This window comes from Lepisma saccharinum, chromosome 4, assembly GCF_977018435.1.
Source record: "Lepisma saccharinum chromosome 4, izLepSacc3.1, whole genome shotgun sequence".
Taxonomy (NCBI): domain Eukaryota; kingdom Metazoa; phylum Arthropoda; class Insecta; order Zygentoma; family Lepismatidae; genus Lepisma; species Lepisma saccharinum.
Genome location: NC_139232.1, coordinates 107,500,563 through 107,520,841, shown reverse-complemented (window position 1 = coordinate 107,520,841; position 20,279 = coordinate 107,500,563). Strand labels below are relative to the sequence as shown.

At 35.7% G+C, this 20,279-nt stretch overlaps 1 protein-coding gene across 1 annotated transcript in view; it reads right to left on the bottom strand.

Moving 5' to 3' along the window:
- Positions 1–100: 100 nt before the first annotated feature.
- Positions 101–20,279, bottom strand: part of LOC145986724 (lysocardiolipin acyltransferase 1-like) — a 34,145-nt gene continuing 13,966 nt past the window's right edge. Inside the window, exons 2-6 of the mRNA XM_083121057.1 lie at positions 15,094–15,298; positions 12,117–12,229; positions 10,905–11,055; positions 9,899–10,016; positions 101–9,068 (exon numbers count right to left, since the gene is read on the bottom strand). Of these exons, the coding sequence (XP_082977183.1) occupies positions 8,699–9,068; positions 9,899–10,016; positions 10,905–11,055; positions 12,117–12,229; positions 15,094–15,298 (957 nt within the window). The 3' untranslated portion in view covers positions 101–8,698. The remainder of the gene's footprint in view (positions 9,069–9,898; positions 10,017–10,904; positions 11,056–12,116; positions 12,230–15,093; positions 15,299–20,279) is intronic.

The window sequence follows — 20,279 nt, the reverse complement described above, 5'->3', positions numbered from 1 at the left end:
TAGCTGTATGGTGTTGTAGTAGTACCAGAGATAACAATTACACAATTATCTGCTTGTTGGAGACAATAATAATCTCAGATTTGTGATGTGGCTGGGGGATATTGGAGGGGGGAGGGATTGATGGGACTTAGTCTTAAAATTTTTGATAACACCAGTTGTGTTAAGAAGGGACTACCTTAAAACATCACTGTTAAAATGTTCTAAACAGAAAGGATGAAGGAACAGGTTGTCTGCCGCATGGCTGCCAATCGACTGACAAAGCACTTGTTCTTCCTTTTCTTTCTTAGTATTTGTTTTAACCCTGTCTTTTTAATGTAACAAAAGAGTTTAAATATGTTTCTGCTGTGTAAACAACACTGTTGTTGAAAACTGGAAGCCTCCAAAAAATTCAGGTGCATGTCTGATTTTTAAGACTTTAAAAAAAGATATAATAGTATGAAAAATATACACTGGATTTAACATTGTAGTGTCAATCATAACATATCATTACACAGATTTCATGAAAGATATTTAATTTTACCAAGAAAAATACATTAATTCAGATTTCTAAAATTACATGGGTAAGCAAAATTCATGGACAGAAATGATTTGGAATATTATACAGAAACATTGGTCATGAGAGCAAAATCTCGTGTATTGAAATACTTTTCTTTCTTTATTTGGAAATCATGCATTCCTCCCTCATATCTTTAGTTATATTTCATATTAAGTCAACATTTTTGCCTTACAGTTAATTTTTCATTTTTTGTAGATTTGTCTCTGAAAAAATTATATAAATGACATTATTGGAATGACTGGAAATATCTAAAAGTATGGTACAGTTCACATTAATTATGAGATTCTGTGTCCTCCCGTTTGAACATGTAATTACAACACTTTACAGTAATTGCACTAAAACATAACAATTATATTGTAAACCTTTTAAGTGTTATGTACAACATTTTACACAACTGAAATGGCGAGTACTGGAACACACATTTCTTATTTTTTAAATACATCCAATGAATAAAAATTAAACATCACCATGGTAGTGAGGTTAGAAAAGTTCTGATACTAACTAATATGCTTCAAGTACGTGAAACACACCCATCCATTTACCTGTATATATTATTTTCTTTTTATTGTCTGTGAATGAAATGCAACTTTGAAAGTAATGTTTATTTGGAACCATCCAACTGCTATAACTTGCTATACCTGTGTACATGAAAGTAAAAGCAAAAATGCACTGGTGCCACATGTCATAAAAGCAACTAAGTCGGGGCTAATAACTGGTTCCTTGTCATGTAATCATGAAAGCCGATTTTCCATCCCATAGCATACTGCAACGGAAGAGCATTTACCTGCATTGATATTAGCTCAATGTTAATATTATTTCTTTGTCATCATGTTTCTGTCCATATGTATCCTGATATGAAATTTAATTTAAAGAATAAAAATATTTTTTTGTTCTCCAACCTTACTATCATTGTGTTGTGTTTTATTTTTGCTGAATGCACAATAGATAAGAACATTTTAAAATACATGCCTTTTAAATTTATATTGAACCATTAATCTGGTATTATTAACACACATTACACACACATGAAGTTTTCCAGTTTGAATTCTAACACACTCTTAATTGCACATTTATATTTACAATTGCACAATAATATTTTACACTTGGAAAAATTGTGTTTTAGGTAAAACAACTTTCACACAGATCTATCATACACTATATCAAAATCTCTATTATACATATATATGCTATGTACATATATGATCTCGTAGATAATTTGGCACATGAATTCACATGAACTTCAGTTTGGCAATTGCCTGGAAGTTACAGTACATGTCACATTGAAATATGAGGCACGATAGACCAGTTAGAGAGCTAAAACTACTGCTCCTAAAATTTAATCTGAATAGACGAATATGAAACAATTACTAATTGAGGATTGTTTTTGCAAATAGATAATTTGCAAAAGCAGACTTGTATATCTCGGATAGTACTTTTCATCCTGTTATCACATTAGAAGATGTCGGAGGATGTAAAACTAAATACATTGTTGATTTTACGTGTTACAGTAATGGATGTCATTTGGAAATAATTTATAATCAAATTATTATACAGGATGGGGCAGAAACAATTAGACGATTGAAATTTGGTGTCATACCGACATCAGACCTCCCTGATGGTGCAGTGGTAGAGTCGTCACCTTGTAATCAAAGGGTCCCAGGTTCAATACCAGGTGGAGGCACAAGTGCTTCGGATCCCACTTTAAAACTGTAGGTCCAGTCGCGAGTAGCCTTACTGTGCATAAAGTGGACTTAAAACACCAAATCAATCAAAAACCATACCGACATCTTGGTAGGTGGCATGATGAAACACACATCCCTAGGTAGAGTGGTTTAAAGCCTTCAGTTGTCATGCAGCACAGGTCGGAAGAGTGTCAAGTATGTGCTGTGGAACGTTCTTTAGAAACAGTTACTCCGCTATTATAACGCAGCATGTTTTTCGACAATATTTTGATATCAGAAGGAGTGAAAGGTTCCAACATGCCAAACAATATTGTGTTACACAATTCAGAACTACTGCATCCGTTGTCAGCAAGAGAGACCTCCTGGTCTCCACTCCTTCCAGGTCAAAATGTACTTGAAAAAGACAGTAATAAAGTCATTGTTTCTAAAGAACATTCCACAGCAAATGCTTGATGCTCTTCTGACCAACGCTGCATGATGACTGAAGGCTTTAAACCAATCTATAGAGTGACCACAAGGAAGAAAACCTTCTCCGAAAAGTGTCCGCGCAGCTTTCCCTTCTTCCGTTCAGCTCGGGCCATAAGAAAGCATGCCTTACTCTGCCCCTCCCCTCCACATGGAAGTACGGTGCACGGAAGCCGCGGGTCTGCACAGGTTTCTTTGCTTGTGGTTCCACTATACCTAAGGATAAGTGTTTCACCATGCCACCTACAAAGATGTCGGTATGGCACCAAATTTCAATTGTCAAGTTGTTTCTACCCCACACTGTATATTGAGCACATATCAGTTGCAATTGATAATTTGTAGGGCTGAGATGATGCCAATATTTTGCACCAGTATTACAGAGAAGAATCGATTTTGCGATTACCTAACTATTTTAATATTCTGTTGTAATTCTTGAATTATTTTATTCTTATTTTGCAACAAATCTCTGTTGTATTGATGCTTATAATTGGAGTTTGAGTCTTACACAATAATTTGAACAACTTTTAATTGTTAAAATTTTAAAAATTGTTATTGGTGGGAAACTGTACGAGTGTCAGTATGGATATCAGCTGTGCCCTAATGTTTTTTTAATCATTTTCCTTTATGTAATGTTAGGGACTTAATACATATAATGGATTGTTTCAAATGTTTCTATGTGGCTGTCAAAGTCAAATGAATGTAAACCAGCGGCAGCTAGTGGCTCTGAATCAGATGTAGGGCTAGTGGACTAAAATCGGATAATGGAGAAATTAGATCAATAGTTACACATACTTATTACGAAATGTGGTTTCTAATAACTATTGATCTAATTTGAACTATTATCCATTTTTTCCTACTAGCTCATCGCCAAATTCAGAGCCACCAGCTGCCGTTGATGTAAGCAAGAAATATCCCAATATTGTTTTTATCAAAACAGTGAAATTGAGTCCTTGCATTATTTTCGCCAAAATGAGTGGATACCCTTTCTGGTAAAGTGTGATTGTTTTCATAACATCTGTGGTTGTTTTACATTAGCAGCCAGAGAATAAGTGAACATCCTAAGCGTTCAGTTCCTTCACTTGGTTCATGGTGAATTGCTGACATCATCTCGTCCAGCACTGACCTCTTGCAGTTGTATTTGTGCTCTACAATCAGCTAGAGACTGTGTGAAGATAATTTGAATATGTAATTTGTTGTTGAATATTATTATTATTATTATTATTATTTTTTTTTGCAAAAACTACCCTCAAATTGTCTAACCGTATACAACCATTCTAAACAAACACAGTCGACATTTTATAAAGTTAGTTTCATATAGATATATATACACATTCCATGAGCAGTATCTTACAGATAAATGAACTTAGAAGCAATGATACAATTATCATGTACAGTGTGGATAAGCAGTGACCACACGGTCTCTATTTTTTCATATTTTATTGCTATGATTAGCTTGGGAACCACAAATTCAATATTTGTGACACTGTTATAGTACAGCATTACTTCTTTTTTTTCACTTTGTGACATAGTATGTTCAATTAATAACAATAGTAACTAATAACAAATTTTCCTTAATATATTCAAAACAAGTGAAGCTTATATTAGAATCACAAATAACTAAACCACAATTAACAATTAGTACAACAAGGAATGCTAATAAGCTAATTTTATATGTATATGAATTGATGAATTTTTATTTCTAAATATGCAAAATCTTTCTATTTTTAATGTCAATTTATGGGATAGGTATACAGTATAACTAATTATATTTGGTACAGAGTCTGAAGAAGACCTTGCTAGAAGGTTGAAACGTAACATTTAGTTTTATGTTTTATAATAAAATAAATTCTGTCTTGGTCAGCATATTGAGTTTTTGATGAAATAATCCTCCATATTTCTATTGTTAACAAATTCGCTGGAGCTAGACTTGATTATATAACAACATATTCTGATATTCTATAAATATTATATTGCTTAATATTATAGTCAAAAAGAGGACGAGTTTTTAATTTTCAAAGTAATAGAGAATACAAATTGTGTTCATGAAGCATATACACGACAAATAGAATTATGATACATTTAGCCTCATGGATGGAAAGCTATGGTTGAACTAGGAATAAATAAATTGGTGAACATACTGCGAAAGAGAAGTGAAAACCTATTTTCTAGTCATCTTTCAAGAAGAAAAAGGTGCATATTGGATATATAACGAGTGGAACGTAATAAATTGGAGGTTAGACTGAAAGATTTCTACCTGCGTATGTGCCCATCTTTATTGCATCATTATTTCTTCTTATAAATTTGTTAAGAGCTTGGTACAATGAGGAGAAATTTAGCAATGGTACAGAAAAATTGAAATATACGCTAAAATTGTTACTATTTATACCATTTACTAAAAAACAGTACCGTTATTTGTGTTGTCTTCCAGAAAAGGGTACAGGCCATAAGAATTTTGGGTTGTGTTTCAAATGATTCCCTAACAATGCTAAATTTCCAGTACAGTTTAAAGATGTAACTCTCAGCACAAGAACTTTCTACTTTGAGGATGGAGTTATGGGTAACGTAAATAGTTTATATTTAAAAAAATGTACCAGACAGAACACAGGGTTTTCCACTGTAACAAGGAGAAAGAACTTAAATTTACTGAGGACAATAACTTATTACTAAAACTAATATATAACTCCTGTAATTATAACTAATTAGTTGAATAATTACTCCATTATACTGTAGAAACTTTAAGATTCAAAACTATGTAAATACAACACAGTTTTAAAATGTTTAATACTATTGTCTAGACATGTACCTCGATTTTTTCAAATTTTCAAACCCATCTAAGTACTTCAGGGAGGGGAGAGGTTTAAACGAGTGTAGGTTAAAGCTTAAAGGTTAAAAGTTACGGATAAAAATACTTGATGACCGGAGATCATGGAAGCTTCTTCATCCTGTCTCTTCACGAACATATGGGAAGGAGATGATGATGATCTCTGTCATTAGTACGTGTATCCTTAACTTTTAACTGTGTTTTAACCCATGCACATTTAATCCTGTCCATCTTTGATGAAAAACCTATACAGGTTTGGATATTTTAAATGTTTATGGTGTTAATGACAAACGACATGAAATTTTATTTTTTTATGACAACTTCGTTTTTCTATCAGCTAAAGAAACCCATGTAAATGCATTACTAACAACAAATATATGTGGGAATTATTTTTTAGGTGCCAGTTTTATAAAGCTACAAACTCATTGTATCCTGTGGGAAGGAAGGTATCAAATATCTCCCTTGCCTTAAAAGTACTAAGACACGATACAAATATTATTTTATATCTTAATTTTGCTTGACTCATTTTGCACCTGTATTTATTACATTTTTAAACAATCACAATGGTATTGGAGAATCTGGTGGCTTTTGTTTCTCTACTGCACTGTGTGTAACAAATAATAATTCGACACCAGCGTTCGAGAATCAAGTTCCCCACCACAGAGCTGAAAATGGTTTATACAATTAACATTTCCACAAAAGGAATCATGCTGTAGCTTACTCTTACAATCATTAATATATGTAGCATTTATGTTGTTTTTACAGTGACCCACATGATAAAGTTAACTTTGTATCTTCAAGAATCAAATTGAGTACATTCATATAACTAAACAGAACTCTAATAAAAATAAATATAAAAGAATACAGCACTTGAACAATTGTTTTAAGATACATTGACGGAAAACTATCTTTTATGGGCGATTTTAGTTTCTATGCATATTTAGTTGCTACTTTGATCTACTAAGCGTTTCACAGTCACTTACTTCATATAATGTTGGATATTTATTATCTTCTCTCTAGGATGATAATGTTTTTGCTGTGAAAAACTCTTGAATTGCTGTTTTAAGTCCACTTTATGCACAGATAGGCTAATCGGGACTGGACCTACAGTTTAAAGTGGGATCTGAACCACTGTGCAATGTGCTTGTGGTGAAACACGTATGATAGGTTTTCTACTGTGATAGGTATTCATAAAATGTGTTGCTCAAAATAGATAAACACATGCCACAAGTTTTCCAAATTAGTTGAATTAGTACCAACTATACAAAAATATGTCTATGAAGTGGCAATACATTACAAAATTCAAAATACACGTAAAAATTATTAGAAAGAATCCACCGAAACTGCAATCATATGTGAAGAACATACAAAACATTCTTGCAGGCTAACATAAGCAAATATACAAGTTTTTTCACTCATTGTTTGCAAAATTTTTGATTTAACGTTATGAGGACATTTGTACATGAATATAGTTGAGACTTGCAGAACATTGATGGAAAGTTCAATCATACGGTAGTATACAAGCATGTAGAAAACACACACATCCGCACATATAGTAGGTATAGAATTACAAATTCAAATTTTCCTATTAGCATATATAACCTCCAATCCCTTTTTTTTCTTCAGGTAGGCCATGAATATCACATTTTTGTCATTATTGTAAGAAAATAATAAATTTCATGCATTATAGTATATTTTTTTTCAGTTGGGTACAAAGATTTTAAATTACACTGAATAGGTATATAGATATTCATCAAAGTTTAAGATATAGGGTGTGAACATCAACAGATTATTTGTTTGTGGAAGAACACTGTATTATAAGTACTTTTTACATTAATTCTAATACAAAACAAAAGTCATACAAGTATGTTTGAACATTTAGCAACAATTACAGACACTTGATTTTGTGTGGAACGTTTTAAAGAAAACCTGACTATAATGTAGAATGTTAAGAATCCCTCTATGTAATCCTCAAATCATTATCATTTTATGAAACAGTATATCAGTATATAGTGTGGCATTCTTTTTTCTTTCAGAAACAAGAAATTCAATACAATGGAATATTGTAATATCTGGTATAATTCTCAATTTTGTAATATTGAGTTGAACATCAGTTGAAGAATGAAAAAATAGAAATTTATGTTTATATAATACATAGATTATTTATTCTAGGTAATAAATAATGTTTTGATCCATAATTTTGTACATGACTAGAAACTCATAAATCAAACAGAACCTAATAAATTGTCCATTTTTGAAAAAGAAAGAAAGTAATGGAATGAATGTAGAGAAATTTTTAATATTGTGAATTTTCCCGTGATTTTTCAGTTTGGAATTTAAGAATTTACATGCAGGACTCTTTAACAGTGTTAATATTATGTCCACTATAACAATAATTAAGTAACAGAAACATAAAATTTAAGTATCACCCAGGAAGTAATGCTCTGTCTCCTTGTGTCTTTCCCAGTAATGTCTGCAGAACAAATATTGTGATTAGTGGTATCCATCAAGAGTGATTTCTCATTAACACCAGTCCAAGGCAGCAAAGATATACAAATAGAAGTGATTATTATTTATGTGGGCACATTAAGTACTAATGTTTTAAGAAGATACTGCTCTCCTTTTGTATATATTTAATTGGTTTGTGGTGAAACATTCTTCAAGGAAAATAATTGCTAGTTGAATAAATTTGCACACTAAATTCTTTGGCTTGAATAAAACATTAAAATATTATTACACTCAACATGTATTCTATTTTATTTTAGAACATTAATTTTGATGTTCAAATAAAACAAAATCAATTTCTAAATTAGTTTAGTATTGAGAAGATTTTTTTATTACTGAACAGTCACCTCTTAATTCCCCTTTAATTATGTCTTGCAAAAGGTAATGTTCCTAATAATGCCCTGAAACCAATATAAAATGTAATTAAAGCAATACTTAATGGGTGACACACTATTAGTAAAATTGAAAAATATTTATATTCAAATATACATATATGTAGGTACTTACTAGTCTAAGGAAGTACTGTTTTTAAAATAATCTATAATTATTTAACATTTAAAACCAAAATATTTTCTTCAACATGCAAATATATAAATTTTGGTTTTTTCCTAGCTTGTCAATATTTATTCTTATTGTGGATTTATGGTGCCAACTTTGACATTTCTCCTGTCATATTTGTTTCCTTTTGGCATTTATGGAAATCATTTCTCGCAGATGAATCTCAACGTGGTGTATTCCCTCTGAGCAAAACGAAAGAACAATAAAAATCAATGAATGTATTGCAATCCATATTTGCATTGTTAACGAAGTGGCCAGGCCGTACAAGCCTGCCACTGTAAGTATTGTCCATGAAATGAGCGCCAAGTACAAAGCATTATTTGGTGGCGTTGGTAAGTCCACAAGGGTGTCTGAGGATAGCACGTGCACGAATCGACCAGCCGAATAGAACTGGTGGAGAATTTCTTCCTTGTCACTCCAAAGTTCGGACAGCCAATGCTGAAGTTCGACATCTGTGTCAGGCAGCGTCGAAACAGCATGTCTGTAAATGTATTTAATAAAACTGCTATTAGTAGTAGCTGCATTTGGACAGATTGGTTTATGCAATTAGAAACTTAATATAACTTCCCAAGTAACCAAACAGTGGATGGCCATCACTCTTTTCAAGGTTTGTTCAAGTGGCACAAAAACTTTCAAGAGAGTTTACTTACTATCACACATTTCAGGAAATTTAGTCTGCATGTAGCATTGTTTATTTTATATATATAGGAAATCACTTCCACAACAATACTTGTAAGAATGTCCTTTTTCTGCTACAGCTAAACGGACAAACCACAAGCAATTCCCAACACAGAAATATATTTCATCCATGGCATCTAAAAATGGACTGGCGAGTGACTCGAAGTTACGAATAACTTCTACTTTCATTAACAAAATATATTTTATTTTCAATGTATGCTGTGACTTAAAGGTTCAGAAAGAAACAGTGTCACATGTTATTTATTTTACTTACTAGAACTTAACAGCGTACTCTTGAATGTGGTCTTAACAGAAGAAGGTTGTTAAAATTTATTTTGACTCGCTTTTCCATGGTTGGACAAGAGTTGGCAAAAAATGTTGCCAGAACATAAGACCAACTTCAATTTAACAACCAACATAAACCCAACCTAGTTGGCCCAATGGTTCTGGTTACTTGGATAATAATATCATAACATCCAGCAATGTTTCCATTGCAAGACTTTCAAAAATTACAAACAAGCAAATATGAGGAAATCTTTGTGTTCATAATAAATAATTTGATCCAATACACACACACACACTCGCTCACTCACTTGCTCTTTCTTTACATTGCACACATATACGTATATTTACCTTTTGATGTGGAAATGAACTTCTTCGGGTATGTTTCCCCTCAATATATCCATCTCATTCTGTGGTAATGTTCGTGGATAGCCAACTGTTATATCGTATATTGCATCCAACTGTTTATCTAGAAATATAAGAGTGCAAAGGATTCAAACATGTCATCTACTTGAACCTTACTGTATTGACTTTATCATTACTAATTGACACATGGATGGAATTCCTGTGCAGATGTCAACCTTCAGCATGTATTATTATGTTGTAGCATCCAGTGATAGCTGACACCTCACTATTTTTCCCCCACACTATGGCCTCTTAATGCTAAGCCTTGTCTATCAAGAGAAAGTAAACTTTCCTTGCTCCTTTCCCCCTCAATGTTGGCACCTAATCACTGTCACTGGTAGCATCCATTGTATCTTTAACAACAAATGAAATGTCCAATATCAAGGCAAGTAAAAGCAAACATGTGATTTATGGAAGAAAATGAATCTTATGTTAAATGGAACATGGAGGTAGGGGGGCTCAGTGCTGAAAGTTAACTAACTCTCTAGATTTCTTAAACCCGAAGGTTTATGGCTGCAGCAACACAGACCTTCCATCTGGCCCTATCCTGAGCAAGATCTATCCACTCTTTTCCATCCCTACCGATTTCCTTTAGGTCCATCTCAACGTTATCTCTCTGTCTCCGTCTTGGCCTTCCTAGTGGTCTCTTACCATCAGATTTCTCAACAAGAATCCTGTAAACTCTTCTTTGCTCTCCCATTTGTGCCACATGGCCTGCCTATATAAGTCTTCTTGATTTAATCATTCTAATAATATCTGGAAAGAACAATCAATAATATGAAAATGGATGAAATTAATTCAATTTTCCCATCCAAGAAAGCAGGTTCTGACGCCTCCATACCGCCCCCTTCCGCACTTCGATCTGAACTTTTCACCCATTAAACTCCATGGTCCCAGACACTATTTTAACATGTTGTTTTAATGTAAAGCATCCTTTAAACTCATAACTTACTTTGACGCATTCTCTGTGTTAGAAAAACAAATCCTGTGGTTTTCGGATGAAGGACATGTTCATAACGCTCCAGGTGTTTGCTAGCTGCATAATCATTGCTCCTCTTTTTGCTTTGTGGTGTTAAGTCTGTGCCTTCAGGGAATATAAGAATCTGAAAAGAGAAAATGGCTTCAGGTTCATTACAGAATCAAAAAGGATCATCCACAACATATTGTAATGTAAGTATAAGCTAAATGTAGCATGTAGAAAGAGCATATGCAAACATAGGAAATATTAGGAATATTGAATTTATGAAACAAGAAGTCCAAAATCTCAAAAATAAAAATTTAGAGCAGAGTTATAAGTTGTTGAACTCCAGGGCTTGTTTCTACCATCTCAGAACTATTCCTGGGTCTTTCTTAAAGAATATAATAATAATAGTAGTAGCAGTAGTAGTGGTGGTTGCTGTTGTTGTTGTTGTTCATCCTCCTCTTCTTCCTCGCCCCAGCTGGAAATGCCCGTTAGTTCAAATTGGTTTGAATTGGTTTCAACTGGAATGAACTGGATTTGGTTGGATGCCCAATATAGGTATTGGAATGAATTGGATTCAATCTGAATCTCAACCGAAACAAATTGGAATTCCAATTGCTGAATTGTATCCAATTGGAATCAATTGTTTTCAATTGGAAAGTATATTACTACTTACAGTGTACAAATTCTTCTGTTTTGAACTATATTCTACTGTGAAGATAGAAACCCAATTGTAGACCTACTGTACAGCTACTGTACGTCAACAATAGGCTACTGTAGAGGAACAACAATGTTTGCTATAATATTATTATCATCATCATCATCCCTTTGAGGATATGATTCAAAATATGTAAAATATTCCACCTCAATTTTTGTCTACATATTTGTATGATTGGAGTATGGATTTACAGCACACTAAAGCAAATGTCTAAGTTTACATCATAGCTGTTTGAGGGCGATTCTCGATCTATCAAATCAGTTCTCCTGGCCAGTACATTAGTTGTAATCTATTAACAGAGTTCCTGAAAGTATCTTCCACACTGTAATTAATCTAGAGAGGTAAAAGTAGATGTAAATAAAGCCAAAATATACATCCACTGGAAAAAAATACTCCATTCATGAAGAAAATTTAAGGTCATTGAAGATTGGCAAGTGTATATGGTTTCTTTGCATCTGCTAATCTACTGTTACAAGAATCATTACCTGGCAGGTGTGGTCGATGTCCCGGAAATAATCCAGCACTCTTGCCAGGAGCTTCTGATCTTGCTCCCAATGTCTATGGATGTAAAGGAAGCAGGCCATTTGCATCACCCATCCTGGAAGATGAAGGAAAGTCAGTTATAAGAACTAAATAGTGCACATGTCCAGACTTCAGTTAGAGATAATAAAGCAGACTTTATATTCGGTTATTTGTGGTTGTCTGATTTGCAAAATGAAAGATCAGCAAAAATAAGACTCTCAGTGAGTAGATAAGTTATCCACCATCTAAGTCTAGGGATTCGGAATCTCAGTGCAGACAAAATCCCACAGTAGATCTCTACAGTTTGTCTAAATGTAATCATTCAAATACATTCACCACAAACCCCCTTCAAATATATTTTGTTATTGTGGACTTCCAGGACAACCTAATATTGAAAGTTATATTTTTCCAAAGTTGCTCATCATGTGTATTTTATTACAATTATACATTACAATGTATTTCAATTATCATACTTTATTAGAATAGTTATAAATTTCTGGTGGCCTATTGGAGACTTGAAAATATGGATTTTGCATTAAGAAGTGTTATATTATAAACAGTCTCTAATAGAAATAGTTAAGAAATAAATAGCAAGTTATGGTACACATTTAACTTTTAAACATGTGTATTTAAAAATTCAGTCTATTTTCTTCAATAATTCTCAACAAGTATAAACGTTTGTAACATTTCTTCAATCCTCTGCGGATCCTCCTCCTCCCTCTCCTTAGGTCCACAGACCACAATCACTATGTGATTCATAATGACAAATCATTATAATGTTGAACTAAAACTAAACCTCGACGGTGCAAGAGCCCTTTGAGGATCAAGGCCTGCTAAACTTTTATTTCCACTTGGAGACGTGTGGTCAGCATATTGAGTTCCATCGCTTCTTTTGTTTTCGTAAGCATGTTTTCTATTCAAGTAGTGACATGATCAATGAAGGCATAAGAAGGAAAGGGATTGCATGGAGGGTAGAATGTTGCTGCAGCTGCCAGACATTTGCAGCAGTGCATACTTCTTCATTCTGCCCACTCACTTTCTCCCCTTCTGTAACGTTAACTGCAGCGTTGCTTCACAAACTCCTGGGATGTAGTTTAGTTGTTTTCAAGTAGCTCCCCAATTGACCTCATTTCAATTTTGGAGCTCTCACCAAGGACAAAAGGGCTAAACATTTGACTATGCTGGAGTTTGACAAATTATGATTAATATAAGTAGATAACAATTTAATTATTCAGTACTAAAATGATAAGATGCATATTTTTTTATCCTGTAGACAATGGCGTAGCGCAGTTCTCTGGGGCCCCCTGCAAGTATAATATTGGGGCCCCTTAGTGAAAAAAAAATATATCGAGACCCCCACCCTCGACCCAGTATAAATCAAATTGACTTTTATCGTAAATACCCTGCCTTCCAATTTTTTGTCATCGACATAGGCTATATTTCAGTGTAGTAGTTTCTCGAAACTAAATCAGAATGGTCTGAATCTCTGATCAATAACTGGAAGAGGAAATTAGAAATATTTTCTCTTGCTTCATCGCAGTAGCACAGACAGGAGTATTTGTTGGAGGAGGTTATTTACACAGTCAAATATTTTGTTAGTGATCATTTGTATTTTTTGCTCGAAACATTATACACATATATAAATACTCTTTGGGGAAATTGATTAAAGGGTAGTAAGCACTCCTCTTTTGGGCTTTGAGGTGGATGCGCCTTCAGCCCCCAAAGCCTGGCTACGCCAGGCTAATATTCTACGTGAGAGCTGCTCACATTACGCTTCTTATACTAATAGTGAGTTATGTACTCAATCAAACTTATCATTTCAGTTTTGGGGGTTGAACCGGATCTCTAGATTATCTATGGTGACCTAGCATCACAAGGTCAATTGCAGTCTGCTACGAGAAAATAGCAACGGACTCCAGTCTTGAGAGATAGATAATAAAGCGGCGATGGGACTTTATTCACTGAAAATTTGTCATTCAATGAAATGCCGATTGGAAGGACTCGACCCCCACAAAAAAAAAAAGTTGTTGCCGCACGGGCACGTTGTTTAATTTCGATGTTAATGGACCTGAATATTATTATTCATAGTATTATAGATGCCATTTCTTTTCAGTAGACCATTCGTATTTCTTGACTATTTCATGAAATAACCATTTTGTTAATAGATCATCGTTCTATCCCCCTAACTCGAACAAGCAAATTCACAGCTAGTAATTTTCACTTCGAGCACTGCATACGTCCATGGCGGAATAAGGGCAACTGGGCCTAAGGGCAAAAGGGATAATTGCTCCTGGGCTCCACTTCCTGAGTTTTTGCACCCCTTTGAAGTAAAACAAAAGAGGTGTGGACAATATGGAATATTTTTCTCTGATCTTATTTCAATTTCATATTGATTGATTGATTTAGTTTATTTTACTTCGCGTTTTGTGCCTCTTGGCTAATTTGCGAAGATGAGGATGAGTGATGAAATGATGAAATTGATGAATGGACATTCACAAACAACCAAGCCCGACCGGGATTCGAACCCGGGACCCTTGGCGTCGCAGCGCGATGTGCTAACCACTCGGCCACAGGGTCGGGCAATTTCATATTGAGGCTACGTTTACGATAAACTGCGTAGCTATAAAGGCATGAGATGAGAATTTTCCTATGGTTTGCCATCTCTGAGTAAGTTAATTCTGTACTTCGGAGGAGACCCATGTGTCAAGTTGGCCGGGCCCCTCTGGCTCAGACAATACGCCACTGCTTATTATCGCAGACGTCGTCATATACTATTACTGGAAAACAGATTTCTGTTTCGAAAATCTTTTTTTTTTTTTTTTTTTTTTTTCAAATAAGCGACAGTATCTGTTGAATTTCTGGGACTGGCTTCGGAGTAACCTAACCTGACCTACCGTGTGATTCGGTAACAAGAAATATTGAGTATGAGCTGATACTTGCCTGGCCCTGGAAAGTGCCGAATGCCTGACTTGAGCACGATCTTGAGCCTGTGGGCAGCTGGTCGAGTCCCATGGAACATACCCGCCCACAGAAAATTCCAATCAAGCCTCGTCCTGTGGTTCATCACAATGAGCGATTTGTCCCATGGACGTATCACATCACCCGACACAACCACTCTTGTCCCAAACAGCAACTCCATTAGGGCCTTAAAGAGAACAGTAGTTAACATATTACAGACAACTTTCACAATTAATTTAACTTTATTTCGAAATGTTATTAATGGTGCAACAATAACACGCACCCTTCAATTCAGAGTGGATCAAGGGCAAGGTTGGAGAGGGTGTTGGCCCCCTCATATCTTAATCTATGTGTGAGAAATCCTTTGCACCACATTTCTTTCTCTGCGTAAAATACAGTGTGGCTGGCGGACAATCCAAACATATTACATATTACTAGTTACTCAACAAATGTGATTTAAGTAGAAGTGAGTTTAAACTGTTGCTGAATACCAGTAGAAGGCCGCTTTTCCTTGTAGGATAAATCAGAGTGCACTACGAGGGTCACTATTTATATTTTGAGCCTAACAATGAAAAAACAGGAATTTGGCATTGAAAACTGCTTTATTGTTTTTCGAAGTATTCTCCTTTATGGTCAATACACTTTTGCATTCGTTCGAACCATTTGTCAAAGCAGTTTTTCCAATCTTCTTGAGACACCTCCATAATATGGTTTTCGAACGCATCAACGGCGTCTTCCGCCGACGAAAATCGTTGTCCACGCAATTTATTCTTGACATTCGGGAACCAGAAGAAGTCATTGGGTGCCAAATCAGGACTGTACGGCGGATGACCCATCAATTGACATTTCCACTTTGACATGAAAAACGTTTTAAATCCATTCATTTTACAGATAATGACACAAACATGAGATGTGCAAAATATCTCGGCGTTATTTGTTTCGGTTCTCGAGAAACACGCCTTCAAACACCGCTGAAATTCACCTACTACGTCACGGATTTCAAAACGTCCTCTCCACAGACAGGAGGTCCTCTGACGTCATCACTTAGAAATGCGTGCAGGCGGAGCTTCTGCTCGTCCCGTCAACTTAGCATGAGCCGCGGAAGCGACAGAAAATTCACTTGTTACTGTGTAAAACAAGTATCTTACAACTTCCAGTGCAAAAATCTGTGCTCCATTTCTTGGAGATGAATTATGCCCTAGCAGTATAGTAGTATTTACTATAATTCAGCCACTCAGGAAGGGGTTTTCCCATTAGGGTGACAAAGCAAACCTTGTAACAATCAATGGCTGAACACGTGAACAGCCTTGTTCATTGCGAATACATAGGTTAGTTCTGACTGGCAAGAACTTAATGTTATCAGAATGCCTTTTCTAGAATTACAATTATTTTCGTCATAATATTTTCTTCACAAATTTTAAGATAATACTTTTACGGTAGAACACACTGGTTTACACGCCAATTTCTGCAATATAAGAGGTGATACGGTATAAAAAGGTACGGCGAGTTTTTAAATTTCCTGCAGTAAATGACAGTTTTCTTCAGTTAATATATATATTTCAATTTTTTGTATTTAGCCTACTCTTACGTCGCTTTTCCGTTCACTTTGTTTAACCGCAACGATGAAAACGCATAGTTAATTTATTATGTATCATCTCTAACATCACATTTCTTACTACTTTTGGCTAATCCCTACAATGAAGATGAATAACTACAAGCAGTATTCGAAGTCGGGGTGCAGGACTACCCCCCCCCCCCCACACACACTACCCCAACTGCACAATCTAAGTATCACCCAACGTGCCATGATAAGAGACGAACTTTTTCTTCTGTCCCATCTCATTTCGAAAACATTCACTTGTCCCATCTCCTTTTATGAGACGAGACGGAACATGCCTCGTCTCGTGAGCAACACTAACATTAACAATAGAAGCATCCCCCTAGCTGTCCCCAAAGTCTCGAGCAAACATCCTCCCATGTAACAATTTTCAGTTCAATGAAATGTCACTCACAAGGAAACAGTCATGCCCAGGTCGAGTGAAACCTGGAACATGCGACTTCCTCAGATAAATCATGAATTTGTGTATAATAATTACAACGCCAGTTCATTCCTGGTAATTCTGAATCTGCAGTTTGGTTTGCATATATAAGCAGGATAATATTTAGTTTTCGAGGGCTGTACTGTCGAAACGAGGAGTCAAAAAAAAAAATAATAAAAAAATATTAAGAAAGGTTTTTTTGTATTTATAATGATTAGCCTTTGTATACGTTGTTAATTCTATATTTTTCTAGACTTGAGACGAGAACGAGAATTGCCCTCCCAAACCGAGACGGATGTTTATAAATTGAGACGAGACTGTCAATGAGACATTTACAAATAAACACGAGACAGACATTTACAACTCTCAACGAGAACAAGACCAAGGCTGCCATGTCTCGTCTCGATAGGATCCTTAGTGGTGAAGTTGTGAACCAACCAATTAATGCGTTCGGGGTAACGAGATGAGGCGGCTTTGTTTCGCAGTACAAAATTCAAATTAATTATATCGTACCATTTCAGTATGGGATGTTGTTATATACATGGGCGTATATATAGTTTACGGGGAGGAGGGATGGATCAACTTTTGGTATGATTAGGGTTGCTTTATTTCGTAAGTGAAAATCCAGGACACTGCTAGCCGGAAGCTTGTTGGGGAGCATGGGGGGAGGGGATGTTGGACCCCACAAAGTTGTGTGTTTGTAGTCACGAAGTATTGATACTTTTCTGTTCATCTTGTGTCACTACGTTTTTAAGAACCAAATTTCTTTAATATGATTCGAGGGGGAAAAAATAACTGATTTGACAATCTCAATGCAGTTTCTTATCGCAGAAATTCCGAAACTATCAGGAAATTGCAGATATTGGTCTGCAGTCCCATCTGGTGTGTGGAATTACGAAATTTCCTTCCCATCCGTATCCCGTCCTATACGTCTCTAATTTAAGAGAATGAAATAAGTCCAAATGAATTTTTTATGAACAAGCGGATAGAACAAGGAAACTGGTAATTTTAGTGAACCAAAAAAAGAAGGGGGTTGGACCCTTTCAATCATCCTTAAATACGCCCATGGTTATACACATTATTTCCTTGTAATAATTATACATAAACTAAGTATAGATATGTACTGTGCAACTAATGTAATCTTCTCAGTGTATTTTTTCTTATCTGCACAAAAATATTTGATCATAATTTGCGCAACAGAAATGGAACACAAACTGAAATTGCATTATGGAAAAGAAAGTTAAATAGGCTTTATAAATAAAGTGAAGAATGTGAAAATTCCTATTTTGCACTACATAGGTTACGGTAAATATCGATAAATATAAGTTTAAAAAATATTTTTGAGTGTCTGGTCAGCAACCAATTTTATAAGCAATATTTTTCGCATGGCCCGAGAACACACACGCAGCTGAACCCTTTCATTTATCTTGCACGTGAGCAGCACGGATATTTCATAGAAGAATGATCATTACAAAGCATAGCTTTCCTTTCTCCTATCGCTCCTTCTTCCATTATTTAAATCGGTACAGATTTGTAAAACTGCTGGACGTGTTCGCTCACCGTGGGCTACCCATCCGGAACTGGACGCTCGAAGCAGACGACAAACGAGCTCTCCCTAAGGAGTGACGTAGTAACATGGCGGCGGCGCGTTTTCAGCGCAACGCTAGCCTCGCAACTTTGGAAGTCTCGTTTCTGCCTTAAACTGGACGCAGAGAAACGCGAGAACTTGCAGCGGTCATTTTTCCAGGGTGTAGTTTTTAAAATTGTTGTAAAAAAAATTGAGTGGAAATGTCCATTCGATTTTTTGACTGTTCATAAAGTCGGTTGTTAGACGAGATGTGTGACAGCTGGCATTGTCTTGATGAAGAATGATCCGACGGCGTTGGTTTGTTTTCCGTATTTGACCGAAGACCTCTGGCAAACAAATTGTTGTGTACCATTCAGAGTTGACCGTTCTACGTTCCTCTAAAGGCACAGTTGCCACATGACCAGTTTTCCCGAAAAAGCAGGCGACCATTTGTTTCGATGTGCTCCGAGCGCGAACAACTTTTGTTGGATTGGGTTCATCTTGAAACACCCATACAGTCGACTGCTGTTTACGTTCCTGCTCATATGCATATATCCATGATTCGTCACCTGTTACAATCTTATATACGTCTTTTGAAGCACCACGATTGTATTTATTGAGCATTTGTTTGCACCAATTGACGCGAGCGTCTTTTTGAGTTTTTGTCAAATTGTGTGGGATCCAACGAGAACATACCTTTCTCACAGCTAAATGATCATGTAATATTTTATATATGCTGGTGGAACTAATGCCTATGGTTGCCTCAATCTCACAGTATGTCACATGACGATCTTGCAGTATTAGGTTTTGCACAGCATCAATGTTTTCTTGAACAACAACTGATTTTGGACGACCTTCGCGAATCTCGTCGGTGAGCGAATGGGGGCCACGATTAAATTCGTTATACCAGCGTTTCACAGTGGCAAAGGATGGGGCTTCATCGCCAAATGTGGAAGTAAGTTGATCGATGCACTCTTGTCTTGATAATCCACGTCGAAAATCGTAAAAAATCATCGCTCGAAAATGTTCACGAGTTAATTCCATTTTATTGTTGTCGCGCAATCTCCAAGGCAACATAAACAACGCAAATGAAGCTATTGACAAAACATTTGAAGTACGTTATGGTCAATAATGCCAGACGATTCCGTGCAAACGTCAAATCGCGATCGTAAATAATACACTGAGGGCATCTGTGAGAATTAAAGTTTGCGTGTAGTGTGCTTCACGAGCGTGGAGCAAAGCCTGATATATTATTTACGATCGCTCGTTGTGGTAAGGCAGCTTATCGTTTGCAACTCTTTTCCACCTTAATTTTACAGGAGTACTTTCACCTCCACCACAACGACCAACGAGTACAGTTCACTTATGTCAAAGCGCATAGCAATCTTAATCCTTATCAAGACCTAGTGGATATTTATGCCAAAACAGCTGTGGACGTTCCTTCCCCCTCTCCTATCCGACTTGCCTATACTGATCTTTTACCTCGGGTCAAAAAAAAAATTCATTCCCAGTGGGAAAATTGGGCTCATGCCGCAGTGGCAAAAACCACTACTTATAAATGG